The 19,944-nt window shown below is 36.5% G+C and overlaps 1 protein-coding gene across 1 annotated transcript in view; it reads right to left on the bottom strand.

The window, feature by feature from the left end:
- Positions 1-19,944, bottom strand: part of DNAH12 (dynein axonemal heavy chain 12) — a 62,677-nt gene that overhangs the window by 41,068 nt on the left and 1,665 nt on the right. Inside the window, exons 3-27 of the mRNA XM_042880281.1 lie at positions 19,799-19,889; positions 19,535-19,561; positions 18,407-18,596; positions 17,422-17,497; positions 16,520-16,678; positions 15,717-15,912; positions 15,089-15,277; positions 13,909-14,059; positions 13,722-13,813; positions 13,262-13,440; positions 12,439-12,574; positions 11,482-11,607; positions 10,490-10,624; positions 9,496-9,689; positions 8,449-8,686; positions 7,245-7,430; positions 6,705-6,905; positions 5,372-5,566; positions 5,046-5,167; positions 4,603-4,885; positions 3,264-3,383; positions 2,726-2,882; positions 2,305-2,477; positions 1,132-1,284; positions 623-862 (exon numbers count right to left, since the gene is read on the bottom strand). Of these exons, the coding sequence (XP_042736215.1) occupies positions 623-862; positions 1,132-1,284; positions 2,305-2,477; positions 2,726-2,882; positions 3,264-3,383; positions 4,603-4,885; positions 5,046-5,167; positions 5,372-5,566; positions 6,705-6,905; positions 7,245-7,430; positions 8,449-8,686; positions 9,496-9,689; positions 10,490-10,624; positions 11,482-11,607; positions 12,439-12,574; positions 13,262-13,440; positions 13,722-13,813; positions 13,909-14,059; positions 15,089-15,277; positions 15,717-15,912; positions 16,520-16,678; positions 17,422-17,497; positions 18,407-18,596; positions 19,535-19,561; positions 19,799-19,889 (4,009 nt within the window). The remainder of the gene's footprint in view (positions 1-622; positions 863-1,131; positions 1,285-2,304; positions 2,478-2,725; positions 2,883-3,263; positions 3,384-4,602; positions 4,886-5,045; positions 5,168-5,371; positions 5,567-6,704; positions 6,906-7,244; positions 7,431-8,448; positions 8,687-9,495; positions 9,690-10,489; positions 10,625-11,481; positions 11,608-12,438; positions 12,575-13,261; positions 13,441-13,721; positions 13,814-13,908; positions 14,060-15,088; positions 15,278-15,716; positions 15,913-16,519; positions 16,679-17,421; positions 17,498-18,406; positions 18,597-19,534; positions 19,562-19,798; positions 19,890-19,944) is intronic.

The following is a 19,944-nucleotide window of genomic DNA, read 5'->3' as shown; positions in this document are numbered from 1 at the left end:
ACCAGCTCTTATCCCTCAGCACTGTCTCAACACTGCAGTTTGCTCTCACACTGACACATCCCACAGAGCAGTGCATGATGTAGACAGCGTGAGCAAATGTACTTCCATTCCTGAAGTAATCTGAAGCTGACATACTTTTAATACTGCACTAAGTCTGCTTTAAGTTAACATTCACAGCTCCTGCTCAGTCCCACATTGAGTCTAAAGGGACAGATGCCAGGCAGCACTGCTTCAAAAAGCCTCCAGATTACTTGGTTAAAGCCAAACGTCCCACTGAAACCACTAATATAGACACAACAATAATCTTTAAGATTTTATTTCATCATGTAACATAAGGAAACTCATTACCTGGACAAGGTTTAGTTCACTAACATTTATTCTATCAGATAAGACCACAATAAAATGCTATGCAAAAATTACTTCCTTAAAGCATTTTTTCTAACACATTCCTCCAATTTTTTCAAATTCTTTCAAAATACCAGTAATTAGGAAAAAGAGAGGCTTAGTATGTCAATAATTAATAAATACATAAGCAGTACAATCTGAATTAAACCTGAATCAATACCAGCAATATGTGCCTTTTAAAAACATTTTAAAGCAGAAACATCTTTTATTGTTTTACCTTCAGATTATCTGGAAGCTCAGAACGTCCTGCATAACCTGGATTCATAGTAATAGCTACAAAACAGTTGGGGTTAAGTTTCAGCTCACTTCCTTCAAAAACAAACTTTTCTAGTTTTGCCTGTATGGCTCTCTGGATGCAAAGGATCTGCTGGGCCACAACAGACAACACTTCCAGTTCAATGCGATTGAATTCATCAAAACATGCCCATGCACCTGATGAAGCCAAACCCTTGAAAAACTGTAAAATGAAAAAAGACAACAATAGCATCCCTAATCTTTAAGAGTCCAAAAGAAAATAAGAGTATCAGCAGTCATTTCTTTTTGTGTTCTAATTAGTGACTTGATAGGATTTCACAGCACAGAAAACATTAACATGTTGAGACCAGTGTATTACATCCAAGAGCAGCAAACCTCAGGTGACACTCATTCACAAGTGCTTCTGCAAAGTGGGCATTCTACAGTTTCCATCCTAATAAATAAAATGGGAGTTCTAACACCTCTATTTACCTTTCCCATTGCCACATAATCGAGGCCATCAGAGCAGTTGAAGACAACACACTGCACAGCAAGAGCTTTAGCTAAGTCTTTTGTGGTCTCTGTTTTACCTGTCCCTGCAGGACCCTCTGGGGCTCCACCAAGGTTTAAATAAAAAGCTCCAATCTAAGAAACAGAAATAGTTTATGAAAATTATTAGTGCGTCATTATGAGAGATTATTTTGAATGAAAATGTGAATTTAAATTGCACTGACAGATACAACGACTGTATGAAACAAACAAAAGAGCATTTATAGATTGCACCAATTTATAAATCTGAAAATTATTTACAGTCTAGAAATAGAGACAACTGAATTTTCCATAAAAGAAAGTTTAGTCTTATACACCATCATGACAACGATTACTCAAACTTTATTAGATCCAACCTTTATTTTTTTGTTTAGATACAACTTTAAAATCAAATTTGAAGCCATTACTCAGTTGCTATTCTTTTCTACATCTGCTTCTCGTTTAATATACTTTTTCCACTTTTCACTTTCCACACTCCCTTTTGTAGCATTTCTATTCCATTCTCCATTCCTTATGGAATTCCTTCCTTCCAAGATTAAAAGTCTGTGAGCCAAAAAATGGACTGTGACTAGCAGCCACATCACCTTCTTCTGTCATAACTATGGACAGAACCTTTAATGTTTCAACAAATATGTACCAAACGTCAGCTAGAACCATACCACAAAAACTAAATCTACAAAGAGAGCAAAATATTTTCATATGCACCAGTCAGGCCTTCTGAGAGTAATTATAAACCTACAGAGGTGGTGATTTGGTCTCCACAACGTCTAGAAAAATTTGAAACCATATTCCAGCCAAATAAATTGCAAGAATGTTGTGTTCTTATTACCTATGAAGTGATAAAACGTAGATAGGGAGGTTTTCCTTTAGTATTTCAAAAAATAGAACAGTCCGCTAATGTTTAAGCCATGTTGGTGGGCCAGATTCATTGCTATAGATCCACTTAATGTTCAACAAGCCACAGAAATTGTGATTTTTGAAAGCTCCTTTTTAACAGAAATAGCTCTCACAGCAACTGAAAGCCCTATGAGTACGATTGCAATGAACAGTGTAAAAAATAACATATCACAGTCAACACGGTCTTTAGTAATATTAGCAAAGATCATAAGATCATACCAAGGTGCGATAACACCTGTCTGTCAGAGGAGTAATGACCAGGCGTGGTGAGTTCCCAAGGTATTCATAAGCATATTTTACATTGCAGTTAATGATGCAGACTCGAACGTTCTCTGATTCCCAGTAATACCGGAGTTGGGCAAGCCACTGAAAGTCTGTTTCATTCTGTACACCTGATAGACACGTAATTAAAAGCAACAATAAAGGAAATTTTAGATAACTGGATTTTCTTTAAATAGAAATTTAAAGCTTTGAAATTATTATTATGCTCGCATCTAAGTAACCACACAGACTTGATACTCACATCTTAAAACTGTTGTGTTTTATTAAGCAAAATGAGATTGGGTAGCCATATTTAATTAACACAGTATTAAGGAATTACAGAAACACAGGAATAAAAATATCTTAAAATGATAGGTACCACTCTCAATCATTTCCATGAGGACATCTCTAGCATGAACATCAATAGTAACCAAGGCACCCAGTGTAGTCCTTGTTTGCTTTGACAGTTTTCCTCTTACCAGCTCTACGATATCATTAAGTTGAAGCTGAAGTGTATCATAATAGTTCTTCAAGCCCTGGGAGAAACAGTGGTAGCTGTGAAACTGAATATTTGACAGTTTCAAGTGTTTCAGACTTCTTTACAATAACTAAATACCATAATGGGGATTGCTTATTAAGCCATTCTTATATCATCATATTTTTGCATGAACTTCTCTCTTAATCAGCTTTGCATTTATGACTTTAATATATGCTTGCTCTAAACAACAGCATTCAAATATCTGAATCAAAGTTAGAAATTGCTTTATAGAAATTCCATACCAAACTCATATACTGATGCTTTATCAAATTTTATTTTCACTGTAGAAAGGTAAGATTTGATTAGGCAAAATACATTATCTGAAAATAAATAAGTAAATAAATAAATAAAATTTAAAGATTATGTATCACATAGGTACCTCTGGCTGACTGCAAAGAACTTCATGGACCTCACTTGTCCAGAACATTTGGGATACACACAATACTACTTGTCCAGGCCACTCCAGAACCCAACTTTTTCTCTCAGTCTCTAGATATGCCTGAAAGAGATTAATACAGTACACAAATACAGGGTCAGTGCATACACACCATAACAGGGGGTTCCGGTGGATGAAAAGCTCAACAAGAGCCAGCACCATACACTTGCCACCCAAAAAGCCACCTGTATCTTGGGTTACATCAAAAGAAGTCTTGTTAGCAGGTCAAAGAGGTGATTGTCCCCGTCTGCTCCTGTGGGACTCCGCTCATGATACTGTGTTCTACTCAGAGGCACCCAACATCAGAAGGCACAGACTTGTTTGAGTGAATGTAGAGGAGGGCTGTGAAGATGATCTGAAGGCTGGAGCACCTCTTCTACAAAAGACAGGCTAAGAAAGTTGAGGTTATACGGCCTAGAAAGGAAAAGACTCTGGAGACGCCTTAGAGCAGACTTTTCAAAGAGAACCTACAAGAAAGCTTTATCAGGGAGAGTAGATTAGACAAGGAATAACCATTTGAACTATTTAAGGGTAGATCTGAATGAGATAAAGAATAAATTCTTTACTATGAGATTATTAAACCTCTAAAACAGGCAGGCCAGAGAAGTTGAGGATGTTCCATCCCTGGAAGAGTTCAAGGCCAGGCTGGATAGGACTTTGGCCAGCATGATCTAGTAGAAGGTGTCCCTGCCCATGGCAGGGTTGTTAAAACTGGGTGATCTTTAAGGTCCTTTCCAACCCTATGATTCTACAATGTAATAAAAAGTACATATTGTGAATCTATTGATATTCTTTTATGGAAGAACTCCTTTTTTATTTTCAAAATGTAAGTGAACTTTTAAATGGCTTTTTATCCACAGATCTGCAATTTGATCTTAAATGTTAAGATACATTTATTTATATTTCCATATTATGTAAACATTCTCAGTGTGCAAACTTCACACAAGAAAGCTTTTCTGGCTCATGATCTTTGTTGAGAAGGGAGGAAATGTTAATTAATTAAATTCAAATGATATATCCTTGAAACACAGTAATGCTGCAAATAATTTAAAACAAATTTAAATCCAGTATTACAACTTCAATCTTACTCAAACTAAACTCTTATCTCTCTCAGTGGCCTATAAATATAAGACATGCTAACTTCTTCCTGGTGCCATAACTTCACCTATTTCAACTCCTGTGATCAGAAAGAATTTTAGCAAGCAGACATAAAGGGAAGGTCTCTTCCACTGTGTGCTACTGTTACTAAATTATTACAAAACCTATACTACAAAATCCTTACCATTCTTGATTTAGCAATAACACTGCGTACGCTCTTCAGCATGACATCTTCTACTTGAATTAACCACTTCTCCACTGCTCCTCGAGCTTCAGATGTAGAAATTGTTGAAATCAATTCAACACGCTCACCTTCAGAACTGTACATTGCTTTTATATCCAGATTGGGAAGGAAATGTAGCTTTGCAATGCCTTCAAAACACTTCTTCAGATGAGGCTGAACTCTGAGAGGATCTTTGGTCTCTGATAGGATCTCCAACATTTCATCATTAGACAAGAAAAAGAAGCTAGAAAAAGATTTAGAAAAAAAGCAAAAGTTTAAAAAAAAAAAAAAAAAAAGGAATAAAAATCTAACTGAATGAGCAGCTACTTTAAGGGCTGGACTTATTAAACAACAAAATAAATGTTTGGAACCTTTGTTCTTGAAACAGCCTAAGCACATCATACCGGGGGAAGAAGAGACGCTTTTTCTCAAGATAAGCATTAAGCCCTTTCATGATTTTGTCAAGACACTCATTACAGTTCTGAAGCTTCTCCAACATCCCTTCCAAGGAAGTAGCAGCAAGAACCTGGAATAATAACCACATGCCAACTATTAGTTATAACTAAGATGTTTCAAACAGCAGAAATTACTCAAATAATGTACAACATAATTTTGTTCCTAGAAAGCCTAGGCAGCTGATGTAGTCAGACTTTATATATTCCAAAAACAAAAACACTGCCGAAAACAGAGAATCTACTGTTTCTTCTCAAGTGCAGTCTATTTTCCTTACCTGTGAGTCTTTGGCACAGTGCTTCATAATATCCTTCCATTGTCTATCCACTGTTTGAAAGAGACGCCCCTCTTCTGGCATCTGTTGCATAATATCCTCAGAAGAAAAAATGGGTTCCAGATAAAGCCACTGCGCTTGCACTTTCAGCCATTCATCAATTATGTCCTGAATTTCAAGTAGGCGACTCTCCCATTCCTTAATAAACATTTAAAGAATGTTACCTGAATATTTGTTTACACACGTAGTATTAAAGAAAATAATTATGAAAAAAGCAGATATTGCAACACTCCACTTCTCTAGAAGAAAACAGGTCTAGCAGTCAGCAAAACAAAAAAATGTAGCCATAGTTAGGTTCTTTCACATACACAGATGGCTGAAGAAAATAAAATGCATCTGGAAATTAGTTTTCCCAAATGCAGTTACTGCTTTAGTGTGATGATCTTTTAATAATGTAATGCTTAAGTAATGTCTTATAGGTTACCAGTAACAATTTTTGTTCCATCTCCCACAGCAAGCAGTTTTTGGTTTGCCTCCAGAATAAAGCAGGAACATGAGAGTACTAGAAAGACCACAAGATCAGAAGAGAGATCCAGCCACCCCAGTATCCCATCTTTAAGACAGACAGAAGTAGGTGCCTCTAAGAGAGGTTGGAGAAGCTCTAAGTACCTTTTTATGATGTTATTACAAGTTACCTGAACCTGCTTGAATTAGGATTTGCTAATAAATTGAAAGAATTAGGGGGGGTAATTGCAAACAAATTCACCAGCTTCTCTCCTGGCCACAGACAAGGTATTTGTACCACTAAGACTACTCTAGCCCTGCAAAAAGATAAGCAGGTGTAAATTGATCCATCCCTCTTCTGAAGCCTGATTAAAAAAAAAGAACAAAAACTCACAAAAAAACCCACAAAAAAGCCCAACCACTTCTTCCAGCCCTCAAAAAACTTCCTTGCCTAGAAGTAATCATCAGAGTTCAAAATTTGATTCCCAAACTGAAGAACTAAATCACAACATATTAATCATTTGAGCATAATGAAATACTAATTTCAAGATATTGAGAAGCAAGGTTAAAGTCCCTAACTAAAATAGTGACTTTCAGAGTACGTGAACCAAAGTTCTTTTGGTTGCATCTGAACAGCAAAGGAGAGAAGAATCAAAACATGAAACGTAGAAGGAGTTGTAACACAGAAGTAATGCAAGGAGGACTTAAATGAACAAAGAGTCTCGACGAAATGCATTTCACTAATATCAAACAAAACATTACAATACAATTGGCTTACTTTTGCATGTTATCATGAAAAACAAACAAAAAAAATTGCTTTTTCTCATCATACCCTGATTTCTTTGTCAAATGGTTTAATGAAAGGTGATCCCCTCATTGTCTGAGTTTTCACAATCTGATCTTCAAGAACAGCTTGAATCTCATCCACTGCAGACAGAATATGAACACCAGTCTCACGATAAACAGATGTATTAAAGGAAATTGAATCCCAAGTTTCCATCATTGCATTCATTGCTCTCTCTAAGGAAAATTCCTAACATGTAGAAAGAAAATAATTTACCTTAGCTATTGTATTGGGTTCTTTTTTCCAGTTGATTAATTCTATATATAAACTTACCCATCTGAACAAGCTATTTTAATCTAACAACATAAATTGTTTATCATTTTTTTCTTAGTAATTACCTTTCTAGTATACTGAAAAGAGTACACTCGGGAAATACTAAGGATATAACATGGGATACAAATGTATACACACTCACTGTTGTCATCTAACAAGCCAGTGACTCATCAAATCTCTTTAGTAAAAGCATAAAGAAAAATATTCCAGCAGGTCACAGAAGCTCTCCCAGTGAGATCATATCTTCAAGCTTACCTTACTAGCACCCACACTTATGGCTTCAAATTCTTCCAAATAAGGGGCTAGATTCTGCTTCAAAATTTTTCTCAGAGTAGTTCCAGAGTCTGGTGTTAAATCATACCCTATTGTGTTTGACATCTGCTGCCAATGACGAGCTCGCAAGCCAGGGTTACAGAAGACATTCACAGTGGGAATATTCTCCTAGTAGAGGAAAAACATTTATACCATAAAAATGACAACATGCATTATTTCTCAACTTCTTTTCCCTCATCCTTGATGTGCATTCAAAATGCTGCTGCAGTAGGCAATGGCATGAAAATGCTTTCTGAAAAGCGCACATGGATCCATTCAGCTATTCATCCAACTCCTAAGTAATTACAGTAAATTACTGAAGAAGAAATATGAAATTATGAAGCAAAATCTTGTCAAGAATGTGAAAAGGCACAATTTTTCAACTATTTTATGTGAGATTAGACTGCCGTTTAACGTAACATAGTTTCATGTCAAAATTCTCAGCTACATCCATAAACGTTTCCCTGAATCCCAAAAGCACTTTTCCCTGTTTGCATTCACTCCTTAACAATCCAAATCCCTGTAACTGCTATAAGATCTGTAATCTTTTAAAATAAATAGGACAGTACAGTGTAGGAATGGTGATTTGGGTCTCTCTCTCTCTCCCCAATGATAAGAAGAAAAAGAAATTCCAGAGGTTACTTCACGGTGCTTTTGTTTGCTAACTTACAGCTTGAGCACTTTTCAGGATTCAGATATCCATGAACACCCTGAATCCAAACAGTAAATCTTGGTACAACAGTTATTGGTACGTATGGTCTCACCAAAGCAAGCTCAACAGACATTCTAAACAATGGCAGGGTCATAATTATCACTCAAACAAGCAGTGGCCTCCTGCTACCTGGTCTTCTTTTGGAGGCCCTCCTGGACAGAAAGAAGGAGGAAAGATTTCACCCAGGACATTTGTGTGAGATTAGAAGCAATTTGGCCCAGAGAGGTGATTCAACTTCCTACAGCAATCAGTAGTTCCAAGTGAATGTGGAGTGAAATACATTGCTTACATAAAACACTAATTTCCAAACCTAACAGAAAAGCAGGTCTCAGACACTACAGTATTTATCCATACTGAGTACTGAATTTAGCATTTATCTCTCAGCATTAATTTGTAATAACTCTCATCTTTTTGTTTTCTTTTTTCTTCTTTTACCTTAAAGTCTTTCATCTGCTCCAGAACTGAAGAACACATTGTAAGAGTTGGATTTGTCTTTATTTCTTCCTCTCTCTTCTCTCCTGCAGTTCTGTGTGATGTCTTTTTCAACTCCTGCTGAATTTTCTTCTGTTTTTGTTGGAAGAGCTTTGACATTTTGTATATCTCTCGCGAAAACTCATCAAGCTCAGCCTCCATGATTTCTCCATTGAGTTCCAAAAAAGCACCATCCATCCATCTGAGAAAAATAAATAAATAGAAATCAGAATAGCAAAAGTAGTGCACCAACATGACTCTTTGGTTTGCAATATGAACGGGTCAAATTAATGGTTATTTAAGTGAAAGTGAAGTTTTTATTCCCAGTTCTTCTCATTCTTCACAAAATAGTGATGTACAACTGACCATGCTCTTCTGCGTATTTGTGTAAAGCTTTCAAATCATTCATGTGCTGATATCAGGTAACTGCACAGACTGAGAAATATTTAGTTTAGCTTTTTGATGAGATCAATAAGTGACACCAAAACATATAAGGCATTTGGATTTTCACTCAGAAAAAAATCCTACTATCTAGCCATACCTTATTTTATAACTTCCAAACACAGTCATTTGAGCACACCTTCACAACACTTTGTATGTATATTAAAGATGGCTTTCATTCTGTACAGCCTGTGACCTTTCCAATTACATTTCTTTCTCTTTTGGCACAGCAAATGGCTCATTCCTAGCCTGGCCTTTTTTGTTTTTCCTTCTCCCCAGAACATTTCTTTCTGCAGAGCTTGTCTTATTCACAGACTTCATCAGTACAACCAGTACAGTTAGAAAAAATACGTATCTTTAGTGCAATGCAAATGAGTAAACAGACATTTAGTAACTGAATTAATTAAAAATCAACAACCCTAATGCATAAATTATAGTATTTAAACTTGCAAATTATCAATATTTAGAAGAAAATAAAAGTATATTCTATACCTGATGTGAACAAAAATAGCATGAGTATTTTGTCCATTCTCCCTCACTTAGCCTCAAGAATATGTAGTATTGAATTACCTTTTTTCAGTTCGCTGCCATTTCAGTATGAGATGAAAGAGTTTCTGATATGGTTCAACCTCAGTTTTTAAGCTGCTGAGAAGTGGGAAGTCACTTAACTTCCATTTCAGCAGAGCCTCTTCTTTATGAATAAAAGCTACTGTATCATCAGCTTCTTGGATGCGTTTCTGTAAGGCTCTCAGGTCAGCTACATACTGAAATTAAATAATTGTATGCCTTGAATAATAACCAAATAAGTAAATTATGCTATCAAAAAATCAGATATCAATAATAATAATAAGCCATTTTATTTTTGTCTTAGCTCCTCTGAGAGTAGAGATACCTTACAGAGAGATCTTGATAGTGACGAGCATTCAGCAACAGTAAGAAATGTAACAAGAACAACTGGATTCTGCACCTGGGATGGCAACCCTGGATATACATACACAGATTATGGGAAGAGAGACTGGAGACCGGCCCTGCAGAAAGAGGTCTAGGGATTTTGGCTGATGGTCAGGTGGACAAGTCAACAGTCAACAACTTCCGGCCCCAGCAGCCAAAAGGGCTGAGCAGATACTAGAGTGCACGAAGCACAGCATTGGTAGTGGGCAAGGGAAGCAACTGTCACACTTTGCTCTCTGCTGGTGCAATCTCAGCTCAAACACTGTGTGCAGTTTTTGGTGCAGTATAAGAACATGAGAAGGACATAAAACTATGAGAGAGCATCGAAAGGAAGGCTACAAAGATGGCGAAAGGTCTGGAGGGAAAGATGTCTGACAAGCAGCTGTGGCACAACCTCACAGTAAACTCTCCTTTGAGTCAGATGTTACTGCTGGTATATTCCAACAAAAGAGCGAGGTGCTAGGATGGCTTTTAATGAGTTTTGACAGTGTGATGAGGATAATGCACTTTTCAGTTCACATTTGTAAACAGAATTACTCTAAATTCTTTCCACAATCTCTGTGCATTAGACACAAAATATTTCTACCCATTTTACACTGGATATTAACCAGACCTGCTGCATGCAATCCAGTTCTGAGTATTCTTCAAGTTCTGTCACAGACTGTGTTAGCTTCTCTAATTCCACTGTCAGTTTCTCAGATTTATTAATTAGTTCTTGTTCTCCTTTACGTTTGGACTCTTCAATCAGCTACAAAACAGTTGATTGTTTTCATAGTAAAAAGCAATGAAGGGGTTGTCAGTCTTGTCAATAATTAACATTCATAGGCCTGTCTAAATTAAATATTTAGCACAACAGAAAATAAACAATACAAGTTATTATCCTTACAGAAAATACATTTCAGGAGAGGTTGCTCTCCATATGTTCCATTTAACTACATCCAGCCCCTAATGCTAGCATGGAACCCTTGCCTCCTTCAGCAAAATTCAGGGAAGTTCCAATTGCTACAGCAAACACTAACACCAGAAAGACTGGATGTAATACAGGAAAGAATAAAGAGATTCTCATCTCTAGGAGAGAAAGAATGCTGGGAAGACAAACACAGACGAGAGGAGGAAAAGAAAGTAATCTACAATCACAAAAGGAACATAAGATGTTAGGTCTCTGCTAGTAGTGATTGCTACCTAAGTAACCCTGTTCCCAGCATTCAGAACAAAACGTTGTTTTAATTAAACATTTCTCAGCCCAGAGCTGAGTGTGTGTGAAACACACTGAGGCCTGGCAGATGTATTTTCATCACCAGTCAGCTGCACTGCAGTGAATGCTTCCGTTCCTATACATTACCTAGCACTGACCACAAACAAATTAAGAGATTAGGACTTGCTGAGGGCTTTAAGTTGCAGCGACAATTTTCTGCATTTTCACATTCCTCCAAAGGAATCCTCCTTTGATACAAAAATCTGGGAATACGTGACTTAAGCATCTCCGAATTCATAAGGTTCATGCTATATGTTTAGATACAGGTATATGCTGACAAAATAAATAGCCCAAAAGAAGTGAAGAATCTAACAAGATTCAAAATATACCACAAAAAAAAATATCCTTACATCATCATGCTCATCAAAAATGGGGTTAATCTTCTGTGGCCACTGAAGAACTGTTGCATTCAGTGCAATTTCCTCAGGAGAAAAGAAATGAACATCTAAGAAGTATTCCATTTGCCAAGAGCACTCCTACAATAGAGATTTCACAAAACATTAGGAATCATAGTCTCTGGAAGATATGGGGTAGGACAGAAGCATCTAAAATGATGCAATAGGAATCTTGCTTCCTGACTTTTCAGAATTACTACTTCAGGCAACTGAATACCAACATTCAAAATACACAGAAGTTATTCAAATCTCTGCCTCATTTGTGAACTTCTTTAGCATGACTTCTACAGCTGGCCCATCTACGTGAGAATCTCCAGGTATCATTCTATACCGTTTTGCAGCATAGATGTTTTACACTAAAAACCACACTATCAAACACCAAACCTTATGCACATCATCCTAACAGAGCAAAACAAACAGGTTCTTACCCAAATATGCTGGCACACATTTTACACAATTTTCCAATTTTGCTCTCCAAGCACACATGAAGGACCAGCACTAATGTATCATCTCTATTCTGCTTAAACAGTGAGTTGTTTTTGTGTGTTCAAAGCCATGATTCTTTGTATATGAAGTTCACTTTCGACTTATGTTAGCTTTTATGAAAAGAGCTTTTACAAGCAGCCCTGAAATAAGCCTCTAGGAACAAACAATAATCAGAATGTTTCACAATCTGCATTTCATCAAGGACATGCAGAACACAGGGGAATGGGGAGTAAGGAGTGCAGCCTGCTGCTTGAGAAAGGCGTGTGACAAAGAATGAGCAGCACCTCTCACTTGTGTATGAACCAGCACTGTGGTACAGTATATTCATACAGGCAGAATGATCAGCTGAAAGTCTCCGCACTCCAGAATGAATTCTGTCTTTGTACAGGCCAGTGAAAGATAAAGAATGAAGTAACTATCATTTACCTTGATCCTTAATGAGAGGTCTTGAATACCTTTGGCTTTTACCTCCTTTATGTAAGCCATTGTTTCCACCATCTCTTCCGTGCTCTCTGGAACTTTTAACGCACGTTCTTTGATTGCTTCAAATTCCCTACATATCCTATAAAATTATTTTGTACATGAAATTACCAAATTTTAAGATCTTGACTGGTTTCAAGTTTAGGTTTCATGGAATTAAAGTTCAAATTACCCCCGTACAGCTCCATAGCTTTATGAAATAGAGAATGTGAACAAGTAAGCCTAGGAAAATACTGTTCATTAACTTAAGAAAAGGCTTATTTAGATTTAGGGGTGCACTTTCACAACCAAATGCCTCAATTATTTTTAATAATTACATGCTATTAAAAATAAACACAGTATCGTTAGCATATATACAAAAACATCCTTAGTAAATATTCTTCCATTTTGATAACATGGAAGCACTGCAAAACAGGGTTATAAATTATCCATTTTAACTCAACAATTGAATAACACTTAATGAATGATCTGACCTATGCTTGCAAGTTAACTGTTAGAATCCATTAGTAATAATATCTATCATTACCTATGCAAACCTAGAGGAATCGACCACACACATAAGAGAACCCAGCCAGTCTTTCCTTCCACAGCGCCTACTAATAGTTCCCTCCATCAGCTTTTGAGCAGAGGAGAAAAGGGCATCATGTGGTGCAACTGCCATGCAATTTTTAGGTCGCCAGGAGCCCTCATTACACAAGAGTACAGTACATTTGCACTTCTGCTATGGATTTAACACACATAAGATTAACAAGAAGGACATTCTACTTACTTTTCATTTTCCTCTCTGTAATTTGCAACTATTCTGTCCATTAACATTTTTGCAAAGGCCTTTGCATTACTAGCCAAACCTTGCTTTAAATCCTCACAGTCCAAACAGATCATAGGGAAATGAATCACTTCTGGTAAATCCATTATTTCCTTCTTGAGAGCGAAGAATTCATCTATGAACTTCAAGAGAACAATACATTTCACACATCAGGACCGTTATGTAAATACTTGGCTAAATGAGTAAGTATTATATATAAAAGAAAAAAAATAGTCAACTTTTTCCCATTTATCACATACACTTTTAGGAAAAGAAGCTCATGTTATAGGTTTGTAGGCAGTCAACATAATTTGTAGCTAATGCTGAGTATCTGTTATCCTTCGTTCCCCTTTTATTATTGCTACATACAGCAGATAGGAAGAATTAGTAAATGTTACATATAAGATGTGAAATTAAAACTTACAGCAGTATATTCACCAAAACTGTGTTGCTCTGCTTCAAATCTCTCTACTCGTGCCTGTGCTGTCCCATCCACAAGCCAGCCATACCTTCCAACTACAATTCAAGAACCGCACGTTACATAACACGTTACTGTACAGCAAGGTATTCATTGCAGGCAGTCGTTGCTTAAACACACTTCTGTCACTCACCACAGCTTTCAAAATATTCCTTTGCACCTTCTAAGTTGTCTCTGATAACTTTTTTCAGTGTAGATGCAGCCCATGCTCTGATGTGGGCAGGAAGCTCAGTGTGCAGAGTTGTAGCATCTCCTGCTAGCCAACAATGTACAGCCTGGACATTCTGGAAGTGCAATTTCCAATTATGAGATTCAAATATAAAAGCAATAAATAAGTATATTTTAAAGGCAATAAAACGCTGTATCAGAAAAGCATGAGGCCCTTATCACAATCACAGCCAGGCAATTCATAGGCACCTATAAAGATTCCAGACACAAAAAGTCCATCAAGGAAGATGTAGGATGGATAAAAATAATCTAAATCATCCGATCCTATGTAGATTTGAGTTCTGTCTAACGTGCCAAAATCACAACTAAACCCAAAATGCTCCTCTGAAAGTAGCAGGAGCTGTGATTGAGGGCCAGTATTTGCAGGGGCACCCCTGCAGTCCCAGAAAGGCAGCTGCCTTCCCCACAGTCACACGCAGGTTCCTATGATGCACATCTCTCTGTATTGCATTTGTTGTTATTTGTTATTTGGGGCTTTTCTTTTTTCTTTTTGGTAAGAAAGAAAAGGTGTGTGAACTGATTTCATTTATTGAGGATCTTAATTATTAACACAGATTTATGGCAAATCATCACACAAAGTTTTAATTAGAATGGTATTTCTATGCAAAATGTTAGTTCAGAGTACCTGCTAAAAAACTACTCAATTCACAATGTTAAAAACAAATACATTACAAAGACATAAATAAATCAGAAAGCACTCCTGGGATTTCTGAAAAACCTAAGGAAAAAACTGGATGAAGTTACCTTCTACCTGGTTTGCTTTTGTGGGTAGGTTTTCAGGCTGACTTCTACTCAGTGAACAAGCAAACAATTGTGGACAGACGCAGTTTTGCAGCTTAAAACAGCAGACTAAAACAATCCGTAGCACATGAGTCTATTTTTCATGACCAGTGAATGACAAAGTGAGTTTCAGAGCCTGAATTTGTGCTGGGCATTCTTAAGAAAAACTGCAGAATTCTCATAGAAAATAAATATCTCAAGATGGATTTTGCTTCCCATTATCGTGATAGCAGGGTCCTAAATTACTAATGTTCACATGCTGAGCCACTTATCATTTACACATTTAAATAAAGAAAAAAGCACACCTGGAGAGTCTGTCCTATACGATTCACTACAAACAGAATTGCTTCTTCCAGCTCTTGGAAGCTTGGATAAAACTCCACACGTTTTTCAGCAATAATGAATTCCATCTTAAATAAAGGTAGACAACTTCTGTCTTCAGGATCAAACAGTTTCACAAATGCTTCAACATTTCTTATAAGCAGATCTCTCAGCTAAGTAATAAAATATATCTGCTATTAGTTTTTATTTTATTATTTTTTATTATTTTTTATTATTTTTTATTTATTTTTTATTATTATTTTATTTTATATCTGCTATTAGTTATTACAATTATGCATGACATGTAGCTGTAGTGCTAAGAACAGTGATGGGAAAACTGAGAATACTGAAATATTCCCTTCCTTAAGTTAATTACATTCTAGTTGGTAGAATTCATACATTTTCTGCATCCAAGAATCAGAAGGAAAACAATTATACATAACCATGAAGGATATTTTATACAAGGGAAGTTAAAAATATACAGCTTTCTGAATACTTTGCCAGATTACATGCAATACATAGCTAGGAATTATTGCTTAAACGAGCCCCACATCATACAAAAGCGCAGACTCATTTACATGGAGTTTTACCTCAGGGAGGAAAGATCACTACCTGATTAGTCATCAGCGTAGCCACACAGCTGTAAAAAGAGTCAAGCTGATCCAAATTTACACCATTCAATGCTGCCTCCTGGGTGAAGAGACTGATAACTCTTTGATACCATGTATTCAGTATCTTCTCTTCTGCTTTGGAACAGCTTAAAGAGATATCAGTCTTCAAAGATTCACAGTCAATTGGCCCTTTTAATCTGGAAAAGAAAGTTTCAGCCTGCTGTATAAACAGATTTTTTAATGGAGTAAAGTAATATTAATGTTATTCTGTATTAGAAACCCACATTGTACTTAGCAGAAAGCAGACTGAGAACCTAAGCATCACTTATGCAGCCTTAAAATAAAATGAAAATTACCCCAAGTCCCAGAAAATAAAAAGTTACCCGAAAAAAAATGAATAAACGAGGTAAAGACAATAAAGATCCAAGATTGAAAATAAAACTCAAAAACTGATGAAAAATGGCCTGAATAAAAAATTCAATCCAGTCCAATTGGACCTTTAATGGACATCATGGCACAGAGACTGACCAAACCATGAGAAGACCTTAGAAGAATTACAGGAAAATCACAAACTATACATAAAATGGCTGATATAACCAGAAACATAAGGAAAAATAAAATACTTCCACTCAGGAGACAGAAGAAAATGAAAAGTGTCACAACACGAAGAAACTTGTCCAAATGACACTAAACGACAGAAAAAAAGCACCCCCAAACCAGATTAAACAATAAATTCCATCAACTCTCCTGTTTACCAGCTTCAAAAATCTGCATTGGTTAATAACTCACCCAAACTGACTTTACCTGAAACTTAAAAAATCCGCTAAAAGAAAGGTAGAGAATTCGGCATAACCAACATCCAGCAAGGTTTTCATCGTGGGGTGAAGAATGTGCAAGTTAGAGAGGATCCGTTTTTTTGCTTGGATAAAACGTTTACGCCATGGACTGGAAAAATCCAGGCCTCTGAGTAAATAAATACACAGACAAAGAAATAAAGGCAAGTGAAGTGCTCAACAAGAATTGAATAAAACATCCTACAGATAAACAGTAGGCATTTTATTTAAGTGCCATAAACATATCTCCACTATTAAGCAGCAGGCGATAATCTGTGTTATCTCTATATCAAATCATGTGCTTCTCCTGAACCTTTATCTATGTAAACTTCTCACTTCAACAACTGCAAACAGGAAGTATTTATCATCAATATCTAGATGGCAGACATTCTAATGTTCCAGAAATTGTGCAACTGTATTCTGTCTACCTGATTTCCGTTTTGCAGAGAACAGTATTTTTCCATTTGATGTCAAATGTTTCACAACAGAACACCACAGTCAGAGGAAACCTCAGCACAAGGTGCAGTTTCAGTGTGTTAAATTACTGCACAGCGTTGCTGCCTGACAGTGAAGAGGCCCACACAGATTCACTTCAGGGCAAAGACAGCTCAACAGCACTCAAGTGCCCAGGGCACTCAGAGCTAAAAGTCTCCTCTGTAATCATTGGTGCTATCCTAGGTAACTGTAGGAAAAGTAACAGAACATAATCAGTGCTAAAACTCTGTAATTCAGACTTCCAGATAGAAGATTCTCTATAAATGGAAAAACTGTTTCATTAAGGGCCTCTGGACATAATATTACACTGCAACTCTGCTCTCAGGTGCCACTGAGTGTCCTTTGCCTGTGGGTTATGTGCTAATTTAATCCACTCACAATGGTGATAAAGGCAGAGGTGCCTCCTCTTCATCTTCAAGTCCTTTCACATCGGGCTTAATAAGAACACTTCGCACTAGGAAAAGCCAGACCAAAATGCATGAGTATGTTCAATAGGCACTGTTCTGCCTAAGTTGTTCTCCAAGATGGATCACACACACAGTGAGATGGAAAGGGAACTGTATCATCTAAAATCATCCAAGCCTTCAAACACAATAAACAAATAACAACAGGGAAAAAAAAACACACACAAAAAAAATAAACTACCCCCAAAAAAACACATTTCCCCAACGGCAACTTGAAATCACAGCTTTTGCTAAATACCCACAGAGAATCAGGTCTTAATTCCGATCACTTTGCCCCCAGTCACAAAGGTAGTATTTAAACGAGTAAGAGAATTAGTGGCAATTTTGTTCAGTATAAATGCAGTGGTGTACTACAACTATACTGCTAATGATATTACAAAGTTAGTCACCGTGTAAATTGTTGATTTGCTTTAACATGTGTTCTTAACAAGATCAGCTTTCACTAAAATACCATCCAAGTGGCTAACCACTAGTTTTCAGACACAACAAACGTAAATAAGTTAGGATAGCACAGGATTTCAAAGTACACTTGAAAATTGGAACTTATTGATCTTTTCTGAAAGTTTAAAATTTCAAGTGAGTCGTACAAGTGATATCTGAAAATAGTTAATTATCTCTGCAGGTTTGTCCTGGGACCGCACCCAATAGAGAAAGCATCAATAAAACTATGGATATGCTTGTAAATGAACAGCTCAATAAAGCTGCTTTCCAGAAGCTGAAAAATATATTATTACATATTATGCTACACATTACATTATTTATAAATGTTGTTATATGTATAACATAATGCAATATACCATATTACAGCTTATACCTATTACACATATGCAGGCACATGTAACTCATTACATCTTTAATGATTTAACTAATGACAGTACTGTGTAGTTTGCAGTACTCACCCATGCATCTTTTCATACTCTTTTCAAAATCCCTTATTATCTCCCCTAAAAGCTTTTCAATTAACAGCTCTCTGTCTTTGCCTTCCACGAGTGACTGTGGCACCAGGCTGAGCATGGACATCAGCCACTGCTGCTGAATGGGAACCACTGGATTACTTTGCACACACTTCTTCATAAAGAGATAGTTGGTCTGAAAGGACAGTCTTATCAGAGCTCTAATAACAAACTGCATAAGTATTTCCTTCATTAAGTTTCACAGTGAAGTCTCTTTTTATTTACTATTTTTTATAAGTAAGGGCAGGGAATACAATCATATGATAGGTATTCACTGACTAGCACACTAACTGCTACTCTAAAGTTGACAGAATGGTCTCAGTGCTGAAGCACAAAGCACTGAACTTTCCCATCATTTCACTTGTTTCTCTGATAAAACCCACAGTTAACAATAAATCATTTATACCACTGTTCACACCATTGCTCTTCTGACAAACCATCTAGCAAAGGTTAAGCGCAAACAGATGGAATTGTTTTACTTTTATTCATTCCTCCAAGTGATGCATTTGTTACAAAGCAGAAAAGAGAGCTGGATCACTGCAGTCTTCAGAATGCGTTTACGTAGTGTCAGCAACCAGTCTGCTTAACACAAGCATTTCAGTGCTGATTTAGGTTGAAGGTGGCTTTCACAGATAAATTATTTTAAAAACCATACACAGTACAATTTTAAAATTGTACCAGTATTTGTAGACTACAGCTCCCTGTTGAAATCAGGTGAATAATGTTAAAAACTATTTCTGTAGAGGCGACAGCATGATCTACGTCCTCAACTGAAAAAAAATCCAAAGCCTCTTAGAATATTTGCTAAGTAATGATCTTTGAGGAAGATTTTGATTAAAACTTCAGATACCAATGGACATACACATGTCTTCTCTAACAGAATACGTTCCTTCTACTGGACCACCAGACAGAATTACCACTTTTGCTTCCTATCCCATTTTCCCCATCCGAGACTATTGCAAAAGTTTTTCCTGTTTAGCAGGTACAAATTCCACATGACATACTCAGCTCCTCTGAACAGAGATATCATTCACTATTCTACTCTCAAAATGCAGAACAAAGAATTTAACTCACTCGTCGTTGCTTTTGTTCACTGTTCATCTGTGTAAAGAAAAGAAAGATCTCGTAATGAATCAGAACATTAAGAAAATAGACTTGTATCAGTATATATATTAGCACCAAATTCAGTGGGCCTACTTGAGAATATAAATCCTTTCATGAATTATTAAGAACGGACACAAGTATCTTTAAGGGAATATTAAGAATAAAAGAATAGATGTCCCAGTAATAAAGCATAAAATAAGCAGTAGTGACAATATTAAAGAAATACACACTTACAGTGGCAGGTAATTCTGGGACTGGAGGTGCAGAACCTCTGTGATGTTTTTCTTCCATGGACTCAGAATAGACTTCTAAAGCTCGATCAACTCTAAAGTAAAATGTGCAGTTAGAAGTGCAGCAAAAATAAAAATATTACATTAAAA

Source organism: Lagopus leucura, unplaced genomic scaffold, assembly GCF_019238085.1.
Source record: "Lagopus leucura isolate 7727_CA_CO unplaced genomic scaffold, USGS_WTPT01 Super-Scaffold_100026, whole genome shotgun sequence".
Taxonomy (NCBI): domain Eukaryota; kingdom Metazoa; phylum Chordata; class Aves; order Galliformes; family Phasianidae; genus Lagopus; species Lagopus leucura.
The sequence above is the reverse complement of the archived record's forward strand: the minus strand, read 5'-3'. Positions and strand labels throughout refer to the sequence as shown.